A 19,839-nucleotide genomic window follows, 5' to 3' on the forward strand; every position below is an offset into this window, starting at 1 on the left:
ACCTAATGCAATACCCTACTCAAAACAAATTTAAATGCAAATTTTGTGAGTTGGCAGGGTAAATTAAAATTCCTCCTTGTGTGTGCTATAGATTGCGACTTGGATATGCCACATATGGACAATTGAATGGAAGCAGTTGCAAAAGACCGACTTGCATCTGCTAAGCCGATTTCAAAAAGAGCGAGAGTTGCAAGCTATTTGATTAAAAATAATGTGTATGTACGTGTACTACATACCCCCATGCACTAGAGTTGGGTAATCTAGTTCCTAGTTCCTTGTACTAGTTCCAAAACGTATGAGTAACATCATGAAATATGGAGTGTGATATTAAGTATACGCAGTTTGTTCAAAGAAAAAATATGGGCCATTGGAACTGCGAAGTGAACGAGATAGTTCCGATAGCACCGTACGTATTTACCTCTATGTGTGAGTTTAATTGTTTTTTTTTTCACTTTTTTGTTTTGTTTTGCCATTCATCATCAATTATTGTTATTGCCTGCATAGGGTACGTCGTACTATGCAGATATATGCATGTATGTGATATAGACAGTCGAGTGAGTGTACAACGGAACAGCCGTTTCTAAAACGTTTTATTCTAATCGTAGTATTTGTTTGCTGCCACCGTTGTTTCTGTTTACCCACCTAGTCATTCCTCATGCACCCGTCTATTTGCACACACTGGTGCTGCCTGCTGCTGGTGGTTTGGCTGTTTTAGGTTTTACGTTTTTAATAAAAGATCATTAAACAAAGCCGAAACACATCAGTTGATATTTAGACGTTGACGCGTTCGTATCATCCGGTTTTATTTGTTGCGTTTGACCCAACATATTTTCTTGCTTGCTGCAATTTATCGCAGTGCGTTTAAATTTGTGAAGCCAAAAAGTGAAATACAATACAAAAAAGAAGAAGACAAAACAAACGTCTAGAAATTTCGGTGTATTAATTACAAAAATCACTTTGGAATAAACAAAGTTAAAAAACATTAAAACAGAAGACATAAACAAACAAATCACAAATTATGCCACCCACCGGTACCTCATTCGACGAAGTTGATCGCCACCACTCACATCATGACTATAAAAATCGTTTTGATCCTGCCCATGTAAATGGAAATGGTACACAAATAGCCGATGACGACGAAGAGGATATTTATACAGAAGTCCGCAAATATACAAGGTAAGAGGAGGAAGCGTTTGTATTCTGCACTTTCTGTGCTTGGTAACAAACAACTGGTCACATTTTTAGCAATAAATGGCGGCGACCAGGTTCAATGTTAAAAATGTTCAGATGTGTTCACAAAAAAAAAAAGAATACAGTAGGGATGTCATGTAGAGAAAAAAAAAATGGATTGAAGTCGGCTCGATTCCAAAGCCTTGTAGCAATTTAAACAGAAACAAGTAAAAAGTCGTTAAGTTCGGCCGGGCCGAACTTTTTATACCCTCCACCATAAAATAGTCTTAATTAAAATGGAATAATTAGGGTCCTTCTGCAAATTTAGGTGGAACAACTTTTCGACAATGGTTAGACTCCTCCTGCCTCCCACTATTGCTTAAATTTCACTGTGAACACAAATGTTGGGACAGAGATAATTCCTTTTGGAGATGAAAGCCCTTGGTGTGTGTATATTAAAAACCCCGAAGGACAGATGCGCCGTGATTCGAACTTCCGCATTATGGCGTGATGAAGTTTTTGCAAGAGACCCTGTAAGCCATCATGAATTAGCATTATATCTTTGTTTGTTGTTTTTGTAGAGCACTTAAGCACCAGTGAACAAAGATATAACGCTAATTCCTGATGGCCCACAGGGTCTCTAACAAAAATTTCAGCACGCCATAACGCGGAAGTTCGACTCACGGCGGATCTGTCCTTCGGGGTTCATAATATACTCACCAAGGCCTTTCTTCCCCAAGAGGAATTTTCTGTGCCCCAGACTTTCACCTCCATTTTGTTGCACAGTGTTATCTGATCTAATCTAAAAAAATGTGTTCAGCTAGGTGAAAGGTACCACCTACGGGGCTATATCCAAGAGTCAACCTATCTTTAAATTTTTTGTCGGAAAAGTTTTATAGCTGCAGGGAACTTCAAGAGTTAAATTGAGGGTAGTTTCATCAAAACAATGTAGACCCTCAAAAATGGACCCATGTTGACGAATTTTAGTGAAGAAATTTCGTGACCACTGAAAATTCCCGAAAATCGGGAGGTACAGTTATATGGGGGGATATACCAAAACATGGACCTACATATATTGACGATTATTTTTGAATAGACAAAATTGTAGCTAAAATTCTCAAAATACCGATCATTACAGCTAGTTCGGTTAAAAATTGCAGCTAAAATTCTCAAAATACCGAAAATCGGGAGATACCGTTATATGGGGGCTATACCAAAACATGGACCTATGTTGACGATGTTTCGTTGGATATGTTTTATGACCACTGAGAACTTCAAATGTCAAATTACAGCTATTTCGGTTAAAAACTGTAGCTAAAATTCTCAAAATACCGAAAATTGGGAGGTACCGTTATATGGGGGCTATACCAAAACATGGACCTATGTTGACGATGTTTGGTGGAGATGTTTCATGACCACTGAGAACCTCAAATGTCAAATTGCAGATATTTCGGTTACAAATTGTGGCTAAAATTCTCAAAATACCGAAAATCGGGAGGTACCGTTATATGGGGGCTATACCAAAACATGGACCTACGTTGACGATGTTTGGTGGAGATGTTTCATGACCACTGAGAACCTCAAATGGCAAATTGCAGCTAGTTCGGTTAAAAATTGTGGCTAAAATTCTCAAAATACCGAAAATCGGGAGGTAACGTTATATGGGGACTATACCAAAACAAGGACCTATACCCATATCCTTTGGGATATAAGTTTGTTGATCACTGGGAACCCTAAGTGCCAAATTATAGCTAATTCGATCTGCAAATGTGGCGAAGAACGTCAAAATACCTCAAATCCGGAGGTACCGTTATATGGGGGCTATACCAAAAAGTGGACCGATATAGCCCATCTTCGAAGTTGACCTGCCTATGGTAAAAAGACCCTCGGGTGCAAAATTTCAGCACTCTATCTCAATTATTGCGGACGCTAGAGTGATTACAACAGACGGACATGGCATGATCGTCTTAGAATTTTATCCTGATCAAGAATATATATACTTTATAGGGTCGCAAATGATTAGTTCGATGTGTTACAAACATAATGACAAACTTAATATACCCTCCATACTATGGTGGAGGGTATAAAAATAGCATAATTTGGTGGTTGTGTGGGAATCTCTTCGGCTTTCATGTGCTAAAATCTACGATCATTCAGCTGAATTCCAAGGAAAAATTAATATTAAATGATATTCGCCCTAACAGGAAAAATTTCAAATATAAATAGTATCAGTTTAAAATTATTTTTATAATGATTGGACGGCAGAATAAAATAAGGCAAACAAGTAAGAAAAGTGTCGCATCAAATCCAATGTTGATAAGGGCTCTAAGGCTTCTGCAATACTTCAACTAGTTTAAAAACAGCTACTTTACTGTGAACCACAGCAATAAGTAATAAAAACATTCCTCTTTCTAGGTAAATAACACTGTGCGACAACAAAAAATTACAAGGAAAACTAAGTAGATTATGAAAATAGAGCTAGAAATATGAGACACGTGTATCGTCCTTTTTAAAGTAAACAAAGTAGGCGGGGCAAGTTCCGCCCATTTCTAGTTTTTTTCGAAATATTCGAGTTAAGATATCTTGGAATCCTTGCATTTTAGGTATATAGTGTCTTTGGCAACTTTACAGAGGAGGATGTGGGGAATAATGTTAACCCTCATGCGGTTTATCAAAGCGGTCTTTTTGGTCTGTTTTCGAAAATCTTTCAAAAACTCCTTTGAAATGTGTTCATATCAAATCCAAATATTCTACAAAATCCTTGCATTTTAGGTATATAGTGTCTTTGGCAACTTTACAGAGAAAGATGTGGGGAATATTTTTGTTAAAAATGTTAACCCTCATGCGGTTTATCAAAGAGGTCTTTTTGGTCTTTTTTTCGAAAATCTTTCAAAAACTCCTTTGAAATGTGATCATATCAAATCCAAATATTCTACAAAATTATTCGCCATAAAATTTTACTATATGTCTCAGAATACACCAAATCTGTAAGTATTATCTAATCGCCAGGAATCTCTAAAAATTAAAAACACGTTTTAGGGTTAAAGTCGGACTTCATCTGAGTTTATTCAAAATTGTCCCACCAAACATAATTTTAGATAGATGACGTCAAAGACAAAAATATTCTTCGTCAAATTTCACTATGGTTCACCAAAGAAATGAAATGTCTATTTACATTATATATCATGATTATACAGTATCAATTTTGCTGAAAATAAACCATGAAAACATGTCCCTTTTTTTAATGAAATTTTTTTTCCTTCTTTTTTCGAGTTGATACATGAAAGTAATATGAAACTTGGTTCTAGGTGATAAGTGTCAAAAGAAGAAAAATTCTACACAAAATTTCATGATGAGTTTCAGTATAAATCATATATCTAGGTATACTATTTTCCTAAGAAAATTAGATTACAAATTTATACATTTTAGAATGAAATTATTTGTTTTAAATTTGGAAAAATATTCCCCACATCCTCCTCTGTAAAGTTGCCAAAGACACTATATACCTAAAGCAAGGATTCCAAGATATCTTAATTCAAATATTTCGAAGAAAATTAGAAATGGTCGGAACTTGTCCCGCCCACTTTGGTTACTTTAAAAACGCCGATACACGTGCCTCATATTTTTAGCTCTACTTTCATAATCTACTCAGTTTTTCCCATCATTTTGAAAAAAATTGAATTTTGTTGCACAGTGTAATCAAAGTAAGGTCAATAGAGTTTGCAGACGTGGTTTAAATGATAAGATCTGAAATAAAGTATCTAAACTATGTCCCTGATCATATTTCTTCATTCCTTACTCATTGTCAAGACTTTACAAATGAAGAATCAAGCAGCAAGTAATACAAACAATAATCTTTCTGGGTAAATAATTTGATAAACGACAATGGAGTTTAACAACATTAATTGCAGTGTGGTGTGGGTGACGTAGGGGATGGAAGATACCAAGGAACGGTCCTGGCCGGTTTTAACATGGCAAAGCCCAGGATTTATCTTGGTCCCTCTTTCATCTCAAGTGGACACTGACCTCCCCGTGGTGTCACCTGGGGAACTGCCTTTAACACCCGTTAAAGGTAGTGAGCTAACATGTGCCGCGCGTTCACCCATAAGAACGTTAAAAACTTGGGTTTGGGCGTCGGGTTAGTAACCCTCCCCTAGAAAAAAACAGCCTACTATCAAAAAACGAAAGAAAAGAAAAACAAACCCCTCTAAAGTTGACGAACCCCGCAAACGTTTTAAGGACCATGATCTGCGAATCTGCACCTGGAATGTTCGCACTATTTATAGAGAAGGTGCAGTCTTCGCATTGGCAGACGTACTTGAAAAGTACAAGGCCAATATAACTGCCATACAGGAAATACGATGGATTCGGAAAGGCGTCACAACAACACCTAAAGGTGACGCACTGTATTATAGCTGCCATGACGTAAAGCATGAATTTGGTTGCGGATTCGTAGTTAGTCGGAGACTAAAACATCTGGTATCCAGCTTCACCCCAGTGAATGAAAGACTTGCTGCAATTCGAATAAAAGCTAAATTCTTCAACATCAGCTTTATTTGCGCTCATGCTCCCACTGAAGAAAAGGACGAACAGACCAAAGATATATTTTACGAGCGCTTAGAAGAAACATATGACCGTTGCCCTGCCCATGACATTAAAATCATTCTAGGCGATTTTAATGCCAAAATTGGAAAGGAGAATATCTTTGGCCCAACAGTCGGGAAATTCAGTCTCCACAGTGAAACATCTGACAATGGTATGAGGCTGATAGACTTTGCAGCTGCAAAAAACATGGTAGTTAGCAGTACCAGATTTAAGCATCTCGATATTCATAAGGGCACCTGGCTGTCCCCAGATCAAAGAACAAGTAATCAAATTGATCATGTTGTGATAGATCGAAGACATTCATCCAGCGTGTTGGATGTACGATCGTTCCGAGGCGCAAACATTGATTCGGACCACTATCTTGTTGCAGCAAAGGTACGTACCCGTCTAAACGTTGCAAATAAAGCACGAACAGACACAACGCGGAAGTTGGACATCGATAGGCTGCAAACACAACAGATAGCCACAGCATATTCCACTCAACTAGCCCAATTGCTTAACGCGAGCACTCCTTGTCCCGATAACATAACAACACAATGGCAAAATATTGCCCACTCCATGCAAACAGCCGCAAAATCCATACTTGGATTCCAGAGACCTCCACAAAGGAATTCATGGTATGACCAGGAGTGTCGTGCTGCTACCGAAGATAAAAATGCGGCATATAGAGCTACTTTACAATCAGTAGCAATGCGTAGCGCACGAGAGAGATATCGGGAGAAAAGGAGAGAAGAGAAACGTCTTTTCCGCAAGAAAAAGATAGAAATGGAAAAGCGGGAGTGTGAAAAAATCGAGATGTACAGGAACCAGAATGAAGTCCGAAAATTCTACCAAAGAGTGAAACATCAAACAGATGGCTTTGGTACAGGCACATCCTCCTGCAGAGACCAGCAAGGTAATCTGGTAACAGATACAGATAGCGTGCTCAGGATATGGAAGGAACATTTCTCCAATCTGCTGGTATCCAATAGTGGCGAAGACGATGATACCGCAGATCCAATCCCAGAAGATGGTATAGAATGTATACCACCCGGCCAAGATTAGGTAAAAACAGCAATCAACCGGCTGAAGAATAATAAAGCAGCAGGAGCCGATGGCTTACCAGCCGAGCCGTTTAAAACCGGAGGCGACGCGCTGATAAGGTGTATGCATCACCTAGTTAGCACCATCTGGAAGGAAGAACGCGTACCCGACGATTGGAACCTGAGCATCCTATGTCCCGTCCACAAGAAAGGAGATAAGACTGTATGCTCCAACTATAGGGGCATAAGTCTACTCCCTATTGCCTATAAGATAGTTTCAGGGATACTGTGCGAACGAATAAAGCCTATGGTCAACGAGATAATTGGACCATACCAATGTGGCTTTAGACCTGGCAAGTCCACCATTGACCAGATATTTACCCTGCGGCAAATCCTAGAGAAGACCCAAGAGATGCAGATCGACACATTTCACCTTTTTGTCGATTATAAAGCAGCATTCGACAGTCCCCTCCGATCAAAGGTATTCCATGCAATGTCTGAATTTGGTATTCCCGCAAAGCTCATCCGGCTTTGTAAGATGACTCTAACTGATACTAGGTCCTCAGTTAAAATTGGAAAGAACCTCTCCGAAGAATTTTGTACCAAAAGAGGTTTCAGACAAGGAGACAGCCTTTCGTGTGACCTATTCAACATTTTGCTGGAAAAGGTAATACGAGATGCAAATGTCAAAAGAAATGGCACAATTTACACCAATAGCCCCATGTTACTTGCCTATGCTGATGACATAGACATCATGGGACGATCAGTAAAGGAAGTAACTGATACCTTTAGGAAGGTCGAAGCAGAATCTGCGAAAGTGGGTCTGGCGGTAAACGGCGAAAAGACCAAATTGATGGTGTCGACGCGCAAAGCGTCCATAGAGCTCGGACCAACCGTAGAAGTTGGTACCTATAATTTTGAGGTAGTTAAAGACTTCGTCTACCTCGGCACTGCCATAAACACAACAAACAACATCAGTTGTGAAATAAGAAGAATTGTATTGGCCAACAGATGCTACTATGGATTAAGTAAGCAATTTAAAAACAAAGCCACATCTCGTCAAACAAAAATAACACTATACAAAACGCTGATACTACCCGTGCTAATGTATGGCTCCGAAGCATGGGTACTTGCGCAAGCAGATAAGGCAGTGCTTGGTGTGTTTGAGAGGAAAATTCTTCGAAAGATCTACGGGCCGATTTGCGTTGACGGTGAATATCGACGTCGTATGAACCACGAGCTATATAAGCTATACAAAGACATGCATATAGTTAAACGTATCGAGATGCAACGATTGCGTTGGCTAGGCCATATCATGAGAATGAGCGATGATGAACCCGCTAAAAAGGCGTATGAATACATGCCACATGGCGGTGCACGCAGAATCGGCAGGCCAAAGCTTCGATGGAGCACACAAGTGGATGAAGAAATGGAAAGGCGCGGTATTCCAAAAAGTCAAGCGAAAAACAGAGAGGAATGGAGATCTTTTCTTAGTTCGGTCTATGGAACAAATGTTTTGTAATGGACCAACTAAGTAAGTAAGTAAGTAATTGCAGTGTGGTTGCGGACGTGGTTCATAGTCAAAGACGTGGTCATATTTGTTTTTACCTTAGTCATTGTGAAGACTATGTTGATAAATAGGAGTTGCAACTTCAACAAATAAAAAAAGAGTCAATCAGCTTTGCCGACAGTGAGCTACAAAAACAATCACAGTAGTGGTGGAAGAAAATAAATTTTGGAAGTTTAAAGTGTAAATTTTGAAACATTTGAATTGAAGAGCAAAAGTGTTGATCTTTTGGGTACAAGCTACTTGACGGAAAGAATCATTCAGATCCAAGGATCTTATTTTGGGAGTCATTCCTTTCGATATTTATCGTGTCAAGCAATAATCTTAGTTGGTCACCGTGGTATTTTCAATATCGTTATAATCAGAAAAAAAATCTCGAAAATCCCTCCTGAAAAATATTGTCGAGGACCAACTGCTGCAAACAAGTTTCAAACAATCCGAGACATATCCTTAAGCTGCACGTTTGCGAACATTTTTAAAATTATGCGTGGTTCGATCAGAAACATGTCTATAAACAGCATAAATAGTTCGGATCCTTCGAGTAGTCCATATTCGAACCAACAGAACCTGACAGAATTTTTAGAATGTCAAAAGTTTCGACCAAATCTTTCTGCGTGTACCGCAATTCGTACTCGTCTCTAGATTAGTTGTACCTGTACCAAAGCCATCAGTTTTATGATTCACTCTTTGGTAGAGTATTCGGACTTCATTCTGATTCCTGAACTGCTTGATTTTTTAAACTTCCGCTTTTCCTTTTCTCCCGATACCTCTCTCGTGCTCTACGCGTTGCTACTGATTGTAAATTAGCCCTATATGACGCATTTTTATCTTTGGAAGCAGCACGACACTCCTGGTCATACCATAGATTCCTTGGTGTGCCATGGATGGGTTCCTTGGTGGAGGCTTCTGGTATCTTAGTATGTATTTGCATGGAGTGCAGAATACTTTGCCACTGTGTTGTTATGTTATCCGAACGAGGAGCGCTTTCACCAGCTGAGTGGAATACGCTGTGACTATGTGTTGTGACTGCTGCTTGCCGATGTCCAACTTCCGTGTTGTGCCGGTTCATACATTATTTGCTACGTTTAATCGGGACGTCTTCGAAACGATTGTACATCCAACATGCTCGATAAATGTCTACCATATATCACAATGAGATAAATTTAATTTAAGTTTTTTGATGTGTTGAAAGTCAGGTGCCCATATGAATTTCGAGATGCTTAACTACATACAATGTTTTTGCCGCTGCGAATTCTATCAGCATCATTCCATTGTCAGATACTTCTCTGTGGAGACTGAATTTCCCGACTGTTGGGCCACAGATAATCTACTTTCTAATTTTGGTATTCGCGTTTGGCAAATCGGGTAGAAGCAGGACACAGGTCATATGTTTTTTTCTAAATGCTCCGGAAATGTATCTTTCTTCTGTAGTGCGATTCTGTAACTTTTTTTAATAACGAACCAATATCGGTAGTTAACGAAAATATTCGGTTGAGATAACGAACGTGCTATTCCGTAACTTTATGTTGCCGATTGTAGAAATTGTTAACTCATACCGACGAATATCAATGTGAAGAAAAATGTCAATTATTATATTTTAATATTAATTAAAATACATACATATATTTTGAAATTTCGTCGCGAATACAAAACATAAAGCATTTAAGAAGGAAACAATTCAGATTTTTGAAGGAATGTGGCTCAAATGTGTGTCTTTTGGATGACTACGGATGCCAGTAAAGAAGCATTTCTTAAGATGTTTTTATTGTGTGTGTGATTTAAAAGTAATAAAAGTGATAAAACCAACATTAATCTTTTTAAAAGCGCAGTTATATTTTTTTAATTAAAAGTTGGGATCATATTTTGGTTTGTGGCGCTCTGTATGGAAATTCAGAACAGTGTAAAAAGAGCTAGTTTCGCCATATGATGCTTGAGCTTTGAAATTTGACATGACTTAAGCCCCTTCAGTGATCGTGGATCATTTGAGTTTGAATATTCACATATTCAATTCACGCCCACATTAAATGAAATTTCTCATAGTGAAGAGTATGAAAAGTTCGAAAATCCAAGCTTATATGCCATTTTTAGCATTCTGATTGTTAGTGATGCTGCGTTTAAATCTATAAGATTATCACAGAACAAAGTAGCTTATAGTAAAACTATTCACGTGTTGGCCTCAATGCTAAATTAAAGACAACGAAAGCCTCTTCGAAAGATAGTGTTAAGGACATAGGTCTTACATAGCAGTACCGCACTTGAGTTCTTTTGAAGCATTAGCTAACGTTTTTATACCCTCCACCATAGGATGGGGGTATATTAAGTTTGTCACTACGTTTGTAACTACTCGAAATAATCATTGTAGACCCCACAAAGTATATATATTCTTGATCAGCGTGCAATTCTACATCGATATAGCCATGTCCGTCCGTCTGTCTGTCTGTCCGTCTGTGGAAATCACTCTAGCGTCCGAACGGATTGACGTAGGTTGATGAAATTTTGAGAAAATATGTTATATTTACGTAGGACTTTTGGTATTGAAAGCGGGCTATGTAGGTCCACGCTTTCGTATAGCCCCCATACAAAATGACGCGTGACGCGTCGTTGTTTTAAGGAATTTTTAAGATATTTGGCCCATTTTACCACCGAATTGGTTGTAATTTGGTACTTTGTGTCTCTAGAGGCCAAAAAATATTCCTACCAAAGTTGGGTTATATAGGTCCACGTTTTGGTATAGCCCCCATATAAGGCCCCATATAAAGTACGCGTCATTTTAATATATTTTGAATGTACTAGACCCATTTGACCACAGAATTGGTTGTAATTTGGTATTTTGTGTCTTCAGAGGCCAGAAAACATTCCTACAAAAGTTGGGTTTTATAGGTCCACGTTTTGGTATAGTCCCCACATAAGACCCCTTATAAAGTACGCGGCATTTTAATATATTTTGAATGTATTAGACCCATTTGACCAAAGAATCGGTTGTAACTTTGTATTTTGTGTTTCCAGAGGCTAAGAAACATTTCTACCATAAAATGTTTATATAGGTCCACGTTTTGGTATAGCCCCCATATAAGGCCCCATATAAAGTACGCGTCATTTTAATATATTTTGAATGTACTAGACCCATTTGACCACAGAATTGGTTGTAATTTGGTATTTTGTGTCTTCAGAGGCCAGAAAACATTCCTACAAAAGTTGGGTTTTATAGGTCCACGTTTTGGTATAGTCCCCACATAAGACCCCTTATAAAGTACGCGGCATTGTAATATATTTTGAATGTATTAGACCCATTTGACCAAAGAATCGGTTGTAACTTTGTATTTTGTGTTTCCAGAGGCTAAGAAACATTTCTACCATAAAATGTTTATATAGGTCCACGTGTTGATATAGCCCCCATAATACAATATCTCCCGATTTTCGATATTTTGAACGTTTTAGCCTCATTATCACACCGATATGGCTGAAATTTGGTGTTTAGTCTTCTTTAGGCGTATACAACTTTCCCCCAGAAATTTGTAGGTATAGGTCCCCGCCATCATATAGCCTCCATAGAACGGTACCTTCCGAATTTCGGTATTTTGAAGGTTGTGGCCACATTAATCCACCGAAATGGCTGAAATTTGTGGTGGAGGGTATAAAAAGTTCGGCCCGACCGAACTTAACGCTTTTCTTACTTGTTCCTCTTTAATAAGTAAAACAAAGGTTAGAGCAGTCTTCATACGTAGGGTAGCATGGGGCAGCTTCGCCACTGTTGCGCCTTCGCCAGCGCCGATTTAATTGATGCTACATAAAGGTGGTCCAAGAGAAAGTTATGAGTTAATCGAAGATCTACAAAATATCTTTAATGACCTTTATGCAGCTTCAATAAAACCGGTACTGGCGTAAGTACAACAGCGGACTTTACCTTGTTACCCTCCTTATTAACATAACATATGTTCATATAAAAACGCCGTTGTTGAAAGAAATCAGCGAATTATTATAATAATGTACTGTCGTTAAGACTTAACGACTTCATTTTTTCTTTTTTGGTTGTTAACTTAACAATAATTTTCGGTAATTAACGACAAAATTTACCGACAAAAATCGTTAAAACTGGTTACAGAACAGCACTTACCGAAAATTGTCGTTAACTACCGACATTCGTCGTTAATTCTGTCGTTAAGGAGTTACAGAATCGCACTACTGGTCTTCGTTGTCCTCAGTTGTGGCATGAGCGTAAATAAAACTTGTGTTGAAATTTAGCTTTTATCCAAGTCTTTCATCTAACGAAGTGACTCTGGAGACTAAATGTTTAAACCTCCGACTTGCTACAAATCCACAACCAATTATTTTGTATTTTGTGTGGTTTTTAATTGGGTGAAAAAAATAGTGCAAGCATGTCTGAAACCTTGTTTGAAACCTTCAATGAAAGTTATCCTAGAAAGCCGTATCAATTTGTTCCCGCATACCTTAGACTACGGTTTTTTAAATAAGGAGCATATAGATTGTTTAGATATGTTCTTTCTTTGATCATATTCCGGAGATTTGATGGTGAGTTGGTGGTAAATAAGTTGTATTATTGGCACATACTCCTCATAATCTTAAATGGACACAGTAAAAACTTCCATTACCAAATTATTATAAAACTTTTTGTAGTCGTAATTACTTACAAATCACCTTACTAACCCATTATTTTAACAAAGTTATATCGCACTGAGTAACTAGTTATTCTATGGTTGGTAGAAGTAGAAAAATAAACTAAAAAATTATATATGGGGATTTCTGAGTGAAATCGAACACATTTTCAATATGAGGTTTTAGATTTCCTTTATTTTTTTGCTGTGGTGATGCTGCACATCAGCAAAACATTTTAGTATATTTTCAGAAATTTTTTTGACTAACGGTTCAAGAAATATCGCTCCTTGAAAAAGTAAAATTCTGTAAAAACTATGTGCAAAAAATACTCATATAGAAAAAAATTTTGCACAGTGGGCTTGGATGCAAATTTCGCGATTTAAAATTTAAAATCAATGATTGTACTCTTCGATTTTCTTAAAATCTGTTTTGTATTAAACTACCATTAATTACAAAAATGTTAAGACCTGTTTGGTAGTGGGATTCAAATGATTACTAGTTTTTCTTAATTTTTTTTTAAAAGTTGTCACTACAATTCTTGCTTTATAACAGAGTGAAACCTTTGTTATTTTACCAACAAAATAAATAGATTCATTTATAAACAATTGTTTTGATGTTTTATTTAGGAATATGTCTTAAACATCTTAAAAACTTCTTCATTTTGCGATTTAAAGAATGGTTTTGAATTACTGTATCAGCATTAGTGCGTATTACTGCATGAATTTTTTATGCCCGCGATAACTTTGGTAATTTACTATCTCCAATTCATACATAAATAGACATTTTCTGGTGAAAATATCACTTTAATATTCGGTGGATTATTCGTTTAGGATGCCCATTCATATAATTCCCAAGCTGTATCAAAAACCTCATCATGAAAAAGTGTCCAATTTCACTCAGAAATCCCCATATATATTTTTTTTAGAACAGATTGTTTTGTGTTCAATTTCAACCATTCTACATTTTTATTTTGACCTTTGCTTGCTATAAACATGCGAAATACTGTAACCAAACACACTACACACTGTGCCACGTGTAGGAACTTTAAGGGTTGTTTGCACCACCGACTCTTCGTAATTTTGCCAAAAGTGAGCGTAGAACACAAAACCGCGGACTTGTAATCTGACATACATTTTCTGTGCTACCGCACAGAAATCCCACTTGCATGGAAAGAAGTGCCAAAAATAGTTCTAATCGAGCTACCGTCTCGAGATTTTAAACATAGTTTTATAACGAGTCCTATAGAGAGAAAAAAGTTTTAATGGATTTGGGGTAGCACCAGCGTTACCGACAGTTTTTGGTCGGAAATCGTCAAAAAAAATCGTCAATATAATTTTGAAAATCGTCAAAATGTTCAAAAACTAGGGTTGATGCGAATTTTAATGCGATTTTTCACGGATGGTTATGGCAATGAGACAAACTACATAAAATACACAACCCGCAGTAATTATTCTAAAGCAATTCCACTTAAATACCCCTTTAAAAAAGAGCTTTCACAAGATGAGAGTTTCCCCTATGGTTATCGAGTTTGCAGTAATTATGCAAGGGAAAGCTGGGTACACATTGCCAGTTTTGAATGGCAGTTTTGTTCAAATGTCGCTTGCTTGACCGTGCGACCGTCCATGTTTGTCGGTCATCCACGTATATTTTGGTTGTTGGACAGTCGGAATTCGATTGAAACTGTCTTTGAAAACTGACTGACTGACCGATTAAAGAGGACATTATCAGGAAGTTAATAATGCTGGACTATACATTTTTTCACAACGAGATAGGTACAAATCGCATTTTACCTCGAAAAAAATCCAAGGAAGATTTTCATCTATCAACAATCCTAAACGAAAATTTTCAGCTGATATAATTCGAAGGTGAGGCAAAAAATATAAAAATACGCATCTTCCAGAAATGATATTTAGGTACATTTCTGGAATATGCGTATTTTTATATTTTCTGGCTGGGAATTGCTATGAACATTAAAAACGCTCATAACATCGAGTTTGCAACATTGTATTCCTTAAGCTGAGTACACATTGCCAGTTTTGAATGACAGCTTTGTTGGTGCTTGCTAGTGTGGCCGTTCATTTTTGTCATTCATCATGCAACCACAAAATATTTTGTGGTTGCTGGACGGTTGGACAGTTATCGATAACTGCGAAATATCGACATTCAAAACTGACAATGTGTACTGCTCTTTAAAGTTTTTCGTGAAATTTTGGTCAAAATATGATAATTTTGTTTTATTCCATGCAATTTTGGCTTACGTGAAAAATCGTAATTTTACACCATAAAATCGTAAAATCGTCATTTTTCAATTTTGGGCCAAAAAAATGTTGGGCCAAACCTCCCGATTTTCGGAATTTTGGCGATTTTACACGTGTTCTACAAGGAGAATAACTTACAGCGTGGCTGATGTAGTCCGGTCAAAATAGACATGCGTATAAGGGGGAAATAGCAAAAATTCCCACAAAGCTGAATTTTAGTGGAGAGCTAGGGTTGGCCATTAGAAGCAACGTCCTAAAAGTCCCCATCGATCCCATGTGTGCAAAACAAGTTATTCGGGGTCAAAGGTCATTTTTGGAGGCATTATTCAGTTTTTTTAATTTTTCTCAAAAACAGTAAGACTTAGCAAAAGCCGGCTAAAGTAAAAGTTGTAGATTCAATAATTGTTTACAAGAGTGGTCTTTATGATTCTTAAAAAAGACTTACCATTTTCGAGATATCGCGATCTAAAAGTCAAATAAAAAATTAGCCGCGTAAGTTCATTGTGAGGCAAACCGGTCAAAGTAACGACACTATGTGTTAGATACTTCCGTAAGCTTTCAAACGATATCCACTTTGCAGTAATCGGTTCAGTAGAACCGGGTCTAACCCGGTTTTTAAATTTGGCCTTTCTGGTCGAATAACCGGCGAACCGGATCCGCAACCGTTGAAAATTATACATTTCCGTAATCAGCGCAACAATCCCTACCGTTGGACAATACTTGAAAAAAATCGGAGAGTTTTCGTTGGGGTCGTTCCCGTTGGGCTTTCGATTGTACATGTGGGTTAAATGGGCTATTTTTGCATAAAATGACTCTAACATTGAATAACTCTACTAAACACGCTCCGATTTTGTTGGAATTTTTTTTAGAGGATATGTGCATATTTCCCTTATAAGTGCATAAAAATCATGTGTTTTTTAGAACAGCTATATCTCAAGAATGGTTCCTTCTAGGAAAAAAATTATAAAGGTCAAACTTGTAGATAATTTTTCTGTCTACAATATTTACTTTAGTCACTTTTTGATTAGATCAACCGTTCTCAAAAAATAAATCCGAAAACCTAAAAAACCCTTAAAATTTGACCTTTGACCCCGAATAATTTTTTTTTGCACACATGGGATCGATGGGGACTTTTAGGACATTGCTTCTAATGGCAAACCCTAGCTCTCCACCAAAATTCAGCACTGTGGGAATTTTCGCTATTTCAATGTCTATTTTGACCGGACTAGATGGGGGCAACTGGATTTTTTTAATCGTAAACTAGAGACTGTATTTAAAAAAAAAAAAATATGGATATCTCAACATAAATTTATAGCAATGATATTGAAAATAGCACAAAAAGTCATTTAGAAAAAATTTATGTTTAAGGAAGTTAAGGCCTGCGTACATAAGCTGCCTTGCCTGCTTACCTTGCTTACCTTGCTTACTCCTGATAAAAGAATAAAAAAGAAAAGGGCAACCCAGTTCGAAATTTGCTCAGCCTTCTTTATTCTTTTATTTTTATTATGTCGGAAATAAAGCAGGAAAACAAGGCAACCAGGCAAGGCAGCTTATGAACGCAGGCCTTTAGAAAACGAATTATGATTTTTTTTTCGTAAGAATATTGTCAATGCCATAACTATAAGTTTCATTTTTGAAATTGTACATTTACCTCTTCAATTTTTTATAATTTCACTTATAAGCTACGAATGCTTTGTGGATATTTGTCTCCATAAATTTTTCGATTTTTGTCCACGGGCTGAACCACAGTGCACCGTGCACATTACTTAGGAGTAAAATTGTAAAATTTTTATAAAACAGCCCATTATTGTTTATCTTGCTGGTAATGCAGAAAGTGGATTGTTTAAATAACTTTGTAAGGGGTTATTCGGCTCATGTTGCTCCCAAATTTTAGCTGAGAACAATCAGTCTACATCATTGTAGTCAATTTATTTTTTCACTCACTGCTCTAGTTTTCGCGCTTCTAATTCCTGTACACCTCAAATTGTCACGCTCACGTTATTTAGTTTTCATTTTATCTTCTGTTAAAATATGTACGTTCTCCTCTTTCATTTTCTGCTAATATAGACGCCACTATTTTTATTTCACAATTTCAGATTTTGTATTGATAATTTGTTCTCCTAGTGGTTGAGTTATTGTGCTATTTTTGTCTCCAAATTACAAAAGCGAAGCTTACTTACTTACTTAGCTGGCCCATTACAGAACATTTGTTCTATAGGCCGAACTAAGAAGAGATCTCCATTCCTCTCTATTTGTTGCTTTGCACTTCGGAATATCGCGCCTTTTCATCTCAACATCCACTTGTTTGCGCCATCTATTCCTTGGCCTGCCAATTCTGCGTGCACCGCCATGTGGCATGTATTCATACGCCTTTGATGAACCCGCTAACATCGCTCATTCTTATGATATGGCCTAGCCATCGCAATCGCTGCATCTCGATACGTTTAACTATATTGATGTCGTTGTATAGCAGATACAGCTCGTAGTTCATGCGACGTCGATATTCACCGTCAACGCAGATTGGTCCGTAGATCTTTCGAAGAATTTTTCTCTCAAACACACCAAGCACTGCCATGTCTGCTTGCGCAATTACCCAGGCTTCGGAGCCATACATCAGCACGGGTAGTATCAATGTTTTGTAGAGCGTTATTTTTGTTTGACGAGATGTGGCTTTGTTTTTGAACTGCTTACTTAAACCAAAGTAGCATCTGTTGGCCAATACAATTCTTTTTTTATTTCACAACTGATGTCGTTTGTTGTGTTTACGGAGGTACCGAGGTAGACGAAGTCTTTAACTACCTCAATATTATAGGAACCAACTTCCACAGTCGGTCCGAGCTCAATGGACGCATTGCGCGTCGACATCATCAGCTTAGTCTTCTCGCCGTTTACCGCCAGACCCACTTTATCAGATTCTCCTTCGACCTTCATAAAGGTATCTGTTACTTCTTTTACCGATCGTCCCATGATGTCTATATCATCAGCATAAGCAAGTAACATGTGACTATTGGTGTAGATTGTGCCACTTCTTTTGACGTTTGCCCCTCGTATAACCTTTTCTAGCAGGATGTTGAAGAGGTCACACGAAAGGCTGTCTCCTTGTCTGAAACCTCTTTTGGTACCAAACTCTTCGGAGAGGTTCTTTCCTATTTTAACTGAGGACCTCGTGTCAGTTAAAGTCATTTTACAAAGCCGGATGAGCTTTGCGGGAATACCAAATTCAGACATGGCTTGGAATACCTTTGAGCGCAGCGGGCTGTCGAAGGCTGCTTTATAATCGACAAAGAGGTGGTAGGTGTCGATCTGCATCTCTTGTGTCTTCTCCAGGATTTGCCGCAGGGTAAATATCTGGTCAATGGTGGACTTGCCAGGTCTAAAGCCGCATTGGTATGGTCCAATTATCTCGTTGACCATAGGCTTTAGTCGTTCGCACAATATCCCTGACACGATCTTGTAGGCAATAGGGAGTAGACTTATGCCCCTATAATTAGAGCATACAGTCTTATCTCCCTTCTTGTGGAAGGGGCACAGGATACTCAGGTTCCAATCGTCGGGTACTCGTTCTTCCTGCCAGATGGTGCTAACTAGCTGATGAATACACCAGCTCGGCTGGTAAGCCATCGGCCCCTGCTGCCTTATTATTCTTCAGCCGATTTATTGCTGTCTTTACCTCATCTTGGCTGGGCGGTATACATTCAATACCATCTTCTGGGATTGGGACTGTGGTATCTTCGTCGTCTTCGCTGCTATTAGATACCAACAGATTTGAAAAATGTTCTTTCCATATCCTGAGTACACTATCTGTATCAGTTACCAAATTACCTTGCTGGTCTCTACAGGAGGATGTGCCTGCACCAAAGCCATCAGTTTGATGCTTGACTCTTTGGTAGAATTTTCGGACTTCATTCTGGCTCCTGTACATCTCAATTTTTTCACACTCCCGCTTTTCCATCTCTCTCTTTTTCCTGCGGAAAAGACGTTTCTCCTCTCTCCTTTTTTCCCTGTATCTCTCTCGTGCGCTACGCCTTGCTACGGATTGTAAAGTAGCCTTATATGCCGCATTTTTCTCTTCGGTGGCAGCACGACACTCCTCATCATACCATGGATTCCTTGGTGGAGGTCTCTGGTATCCAAGTATGGATTTTGCGGCTGTTTGCATGGAGTGGGCAATGCTTTGCCATTGCGCTGATATGTAATCGGGATGAGGAGGGCTTTGATTAAGCAATTGGGCTAGTTGAGTGGAATATACTGTGGCTATCTGTTGTGATTGCAGCTTACCGATGTCTAACTTTCGTGTTGTGTCTGTTCGTACTTTGTTTGCTACGTTTAAGCGGGTGCGTACCTTTGCTGCAACAAGGTAGTGGTCCGAATCAATGTTTGCGCCTCGGAACGATCGTACATCCAACACGCTCGATGAATGTCTTCCATCTATCACAACATGATCAATTTGGTTTCTTGTTTTCTGATCTGGAGACAGCCAGGTGCCCTTATGAATATCGAGATGATTAAATCTGGTACTGCTAACTACCATGTTTTTTGCAGCTGCAAAGTCTATCAGCCTCATACCATTGTCAGATGTTTCACTGTGGAGACTGAATTTCCC

The 19,839-nt window shown here is 38.2% G+C and overlaps 1 protein-coding gene across 1 annotated transcript in view; it reads left to right on the forward strand.

Annotated features, from left to right (window-relative positions):
• Positions 1-542: 542 nt before the first annotated feature.
• LOC141389791 (uridine phosphorylase 1-like) overlaps positions 543-19,839 on the forward strand; it is a 44,769-nt gene continuing 25,472 nt past the window's right edge. The window contains exon 1 of the mRNA XM_073961876.1: positions 543-1,176. Within this exon, the coding sequence (XP_073817977.1) occupies positions 1,019-1,176 (158 nt within the window). The 5' untranslated portion in view covers positions 543-1,018. The remainder of the gene's footprint in view (positions 1,177-19,839) is intronic.

Source organism: Musca autumnalis, unplaced genomic scaffold (assembly GCF_047663935.1).
Source record: "Musca autumnalis isolate F117 unplaced genomic scaffold, ASM4766393v1 scaffold_1, whole genome shotgun sequence".
Classification (NCBI taxonomy): domain Eukaryota; kingdom Metazoa; phylum Arthropoda; class Insecta; order Diptera; family Muscidae; genus Musca; species Musca autumnalis.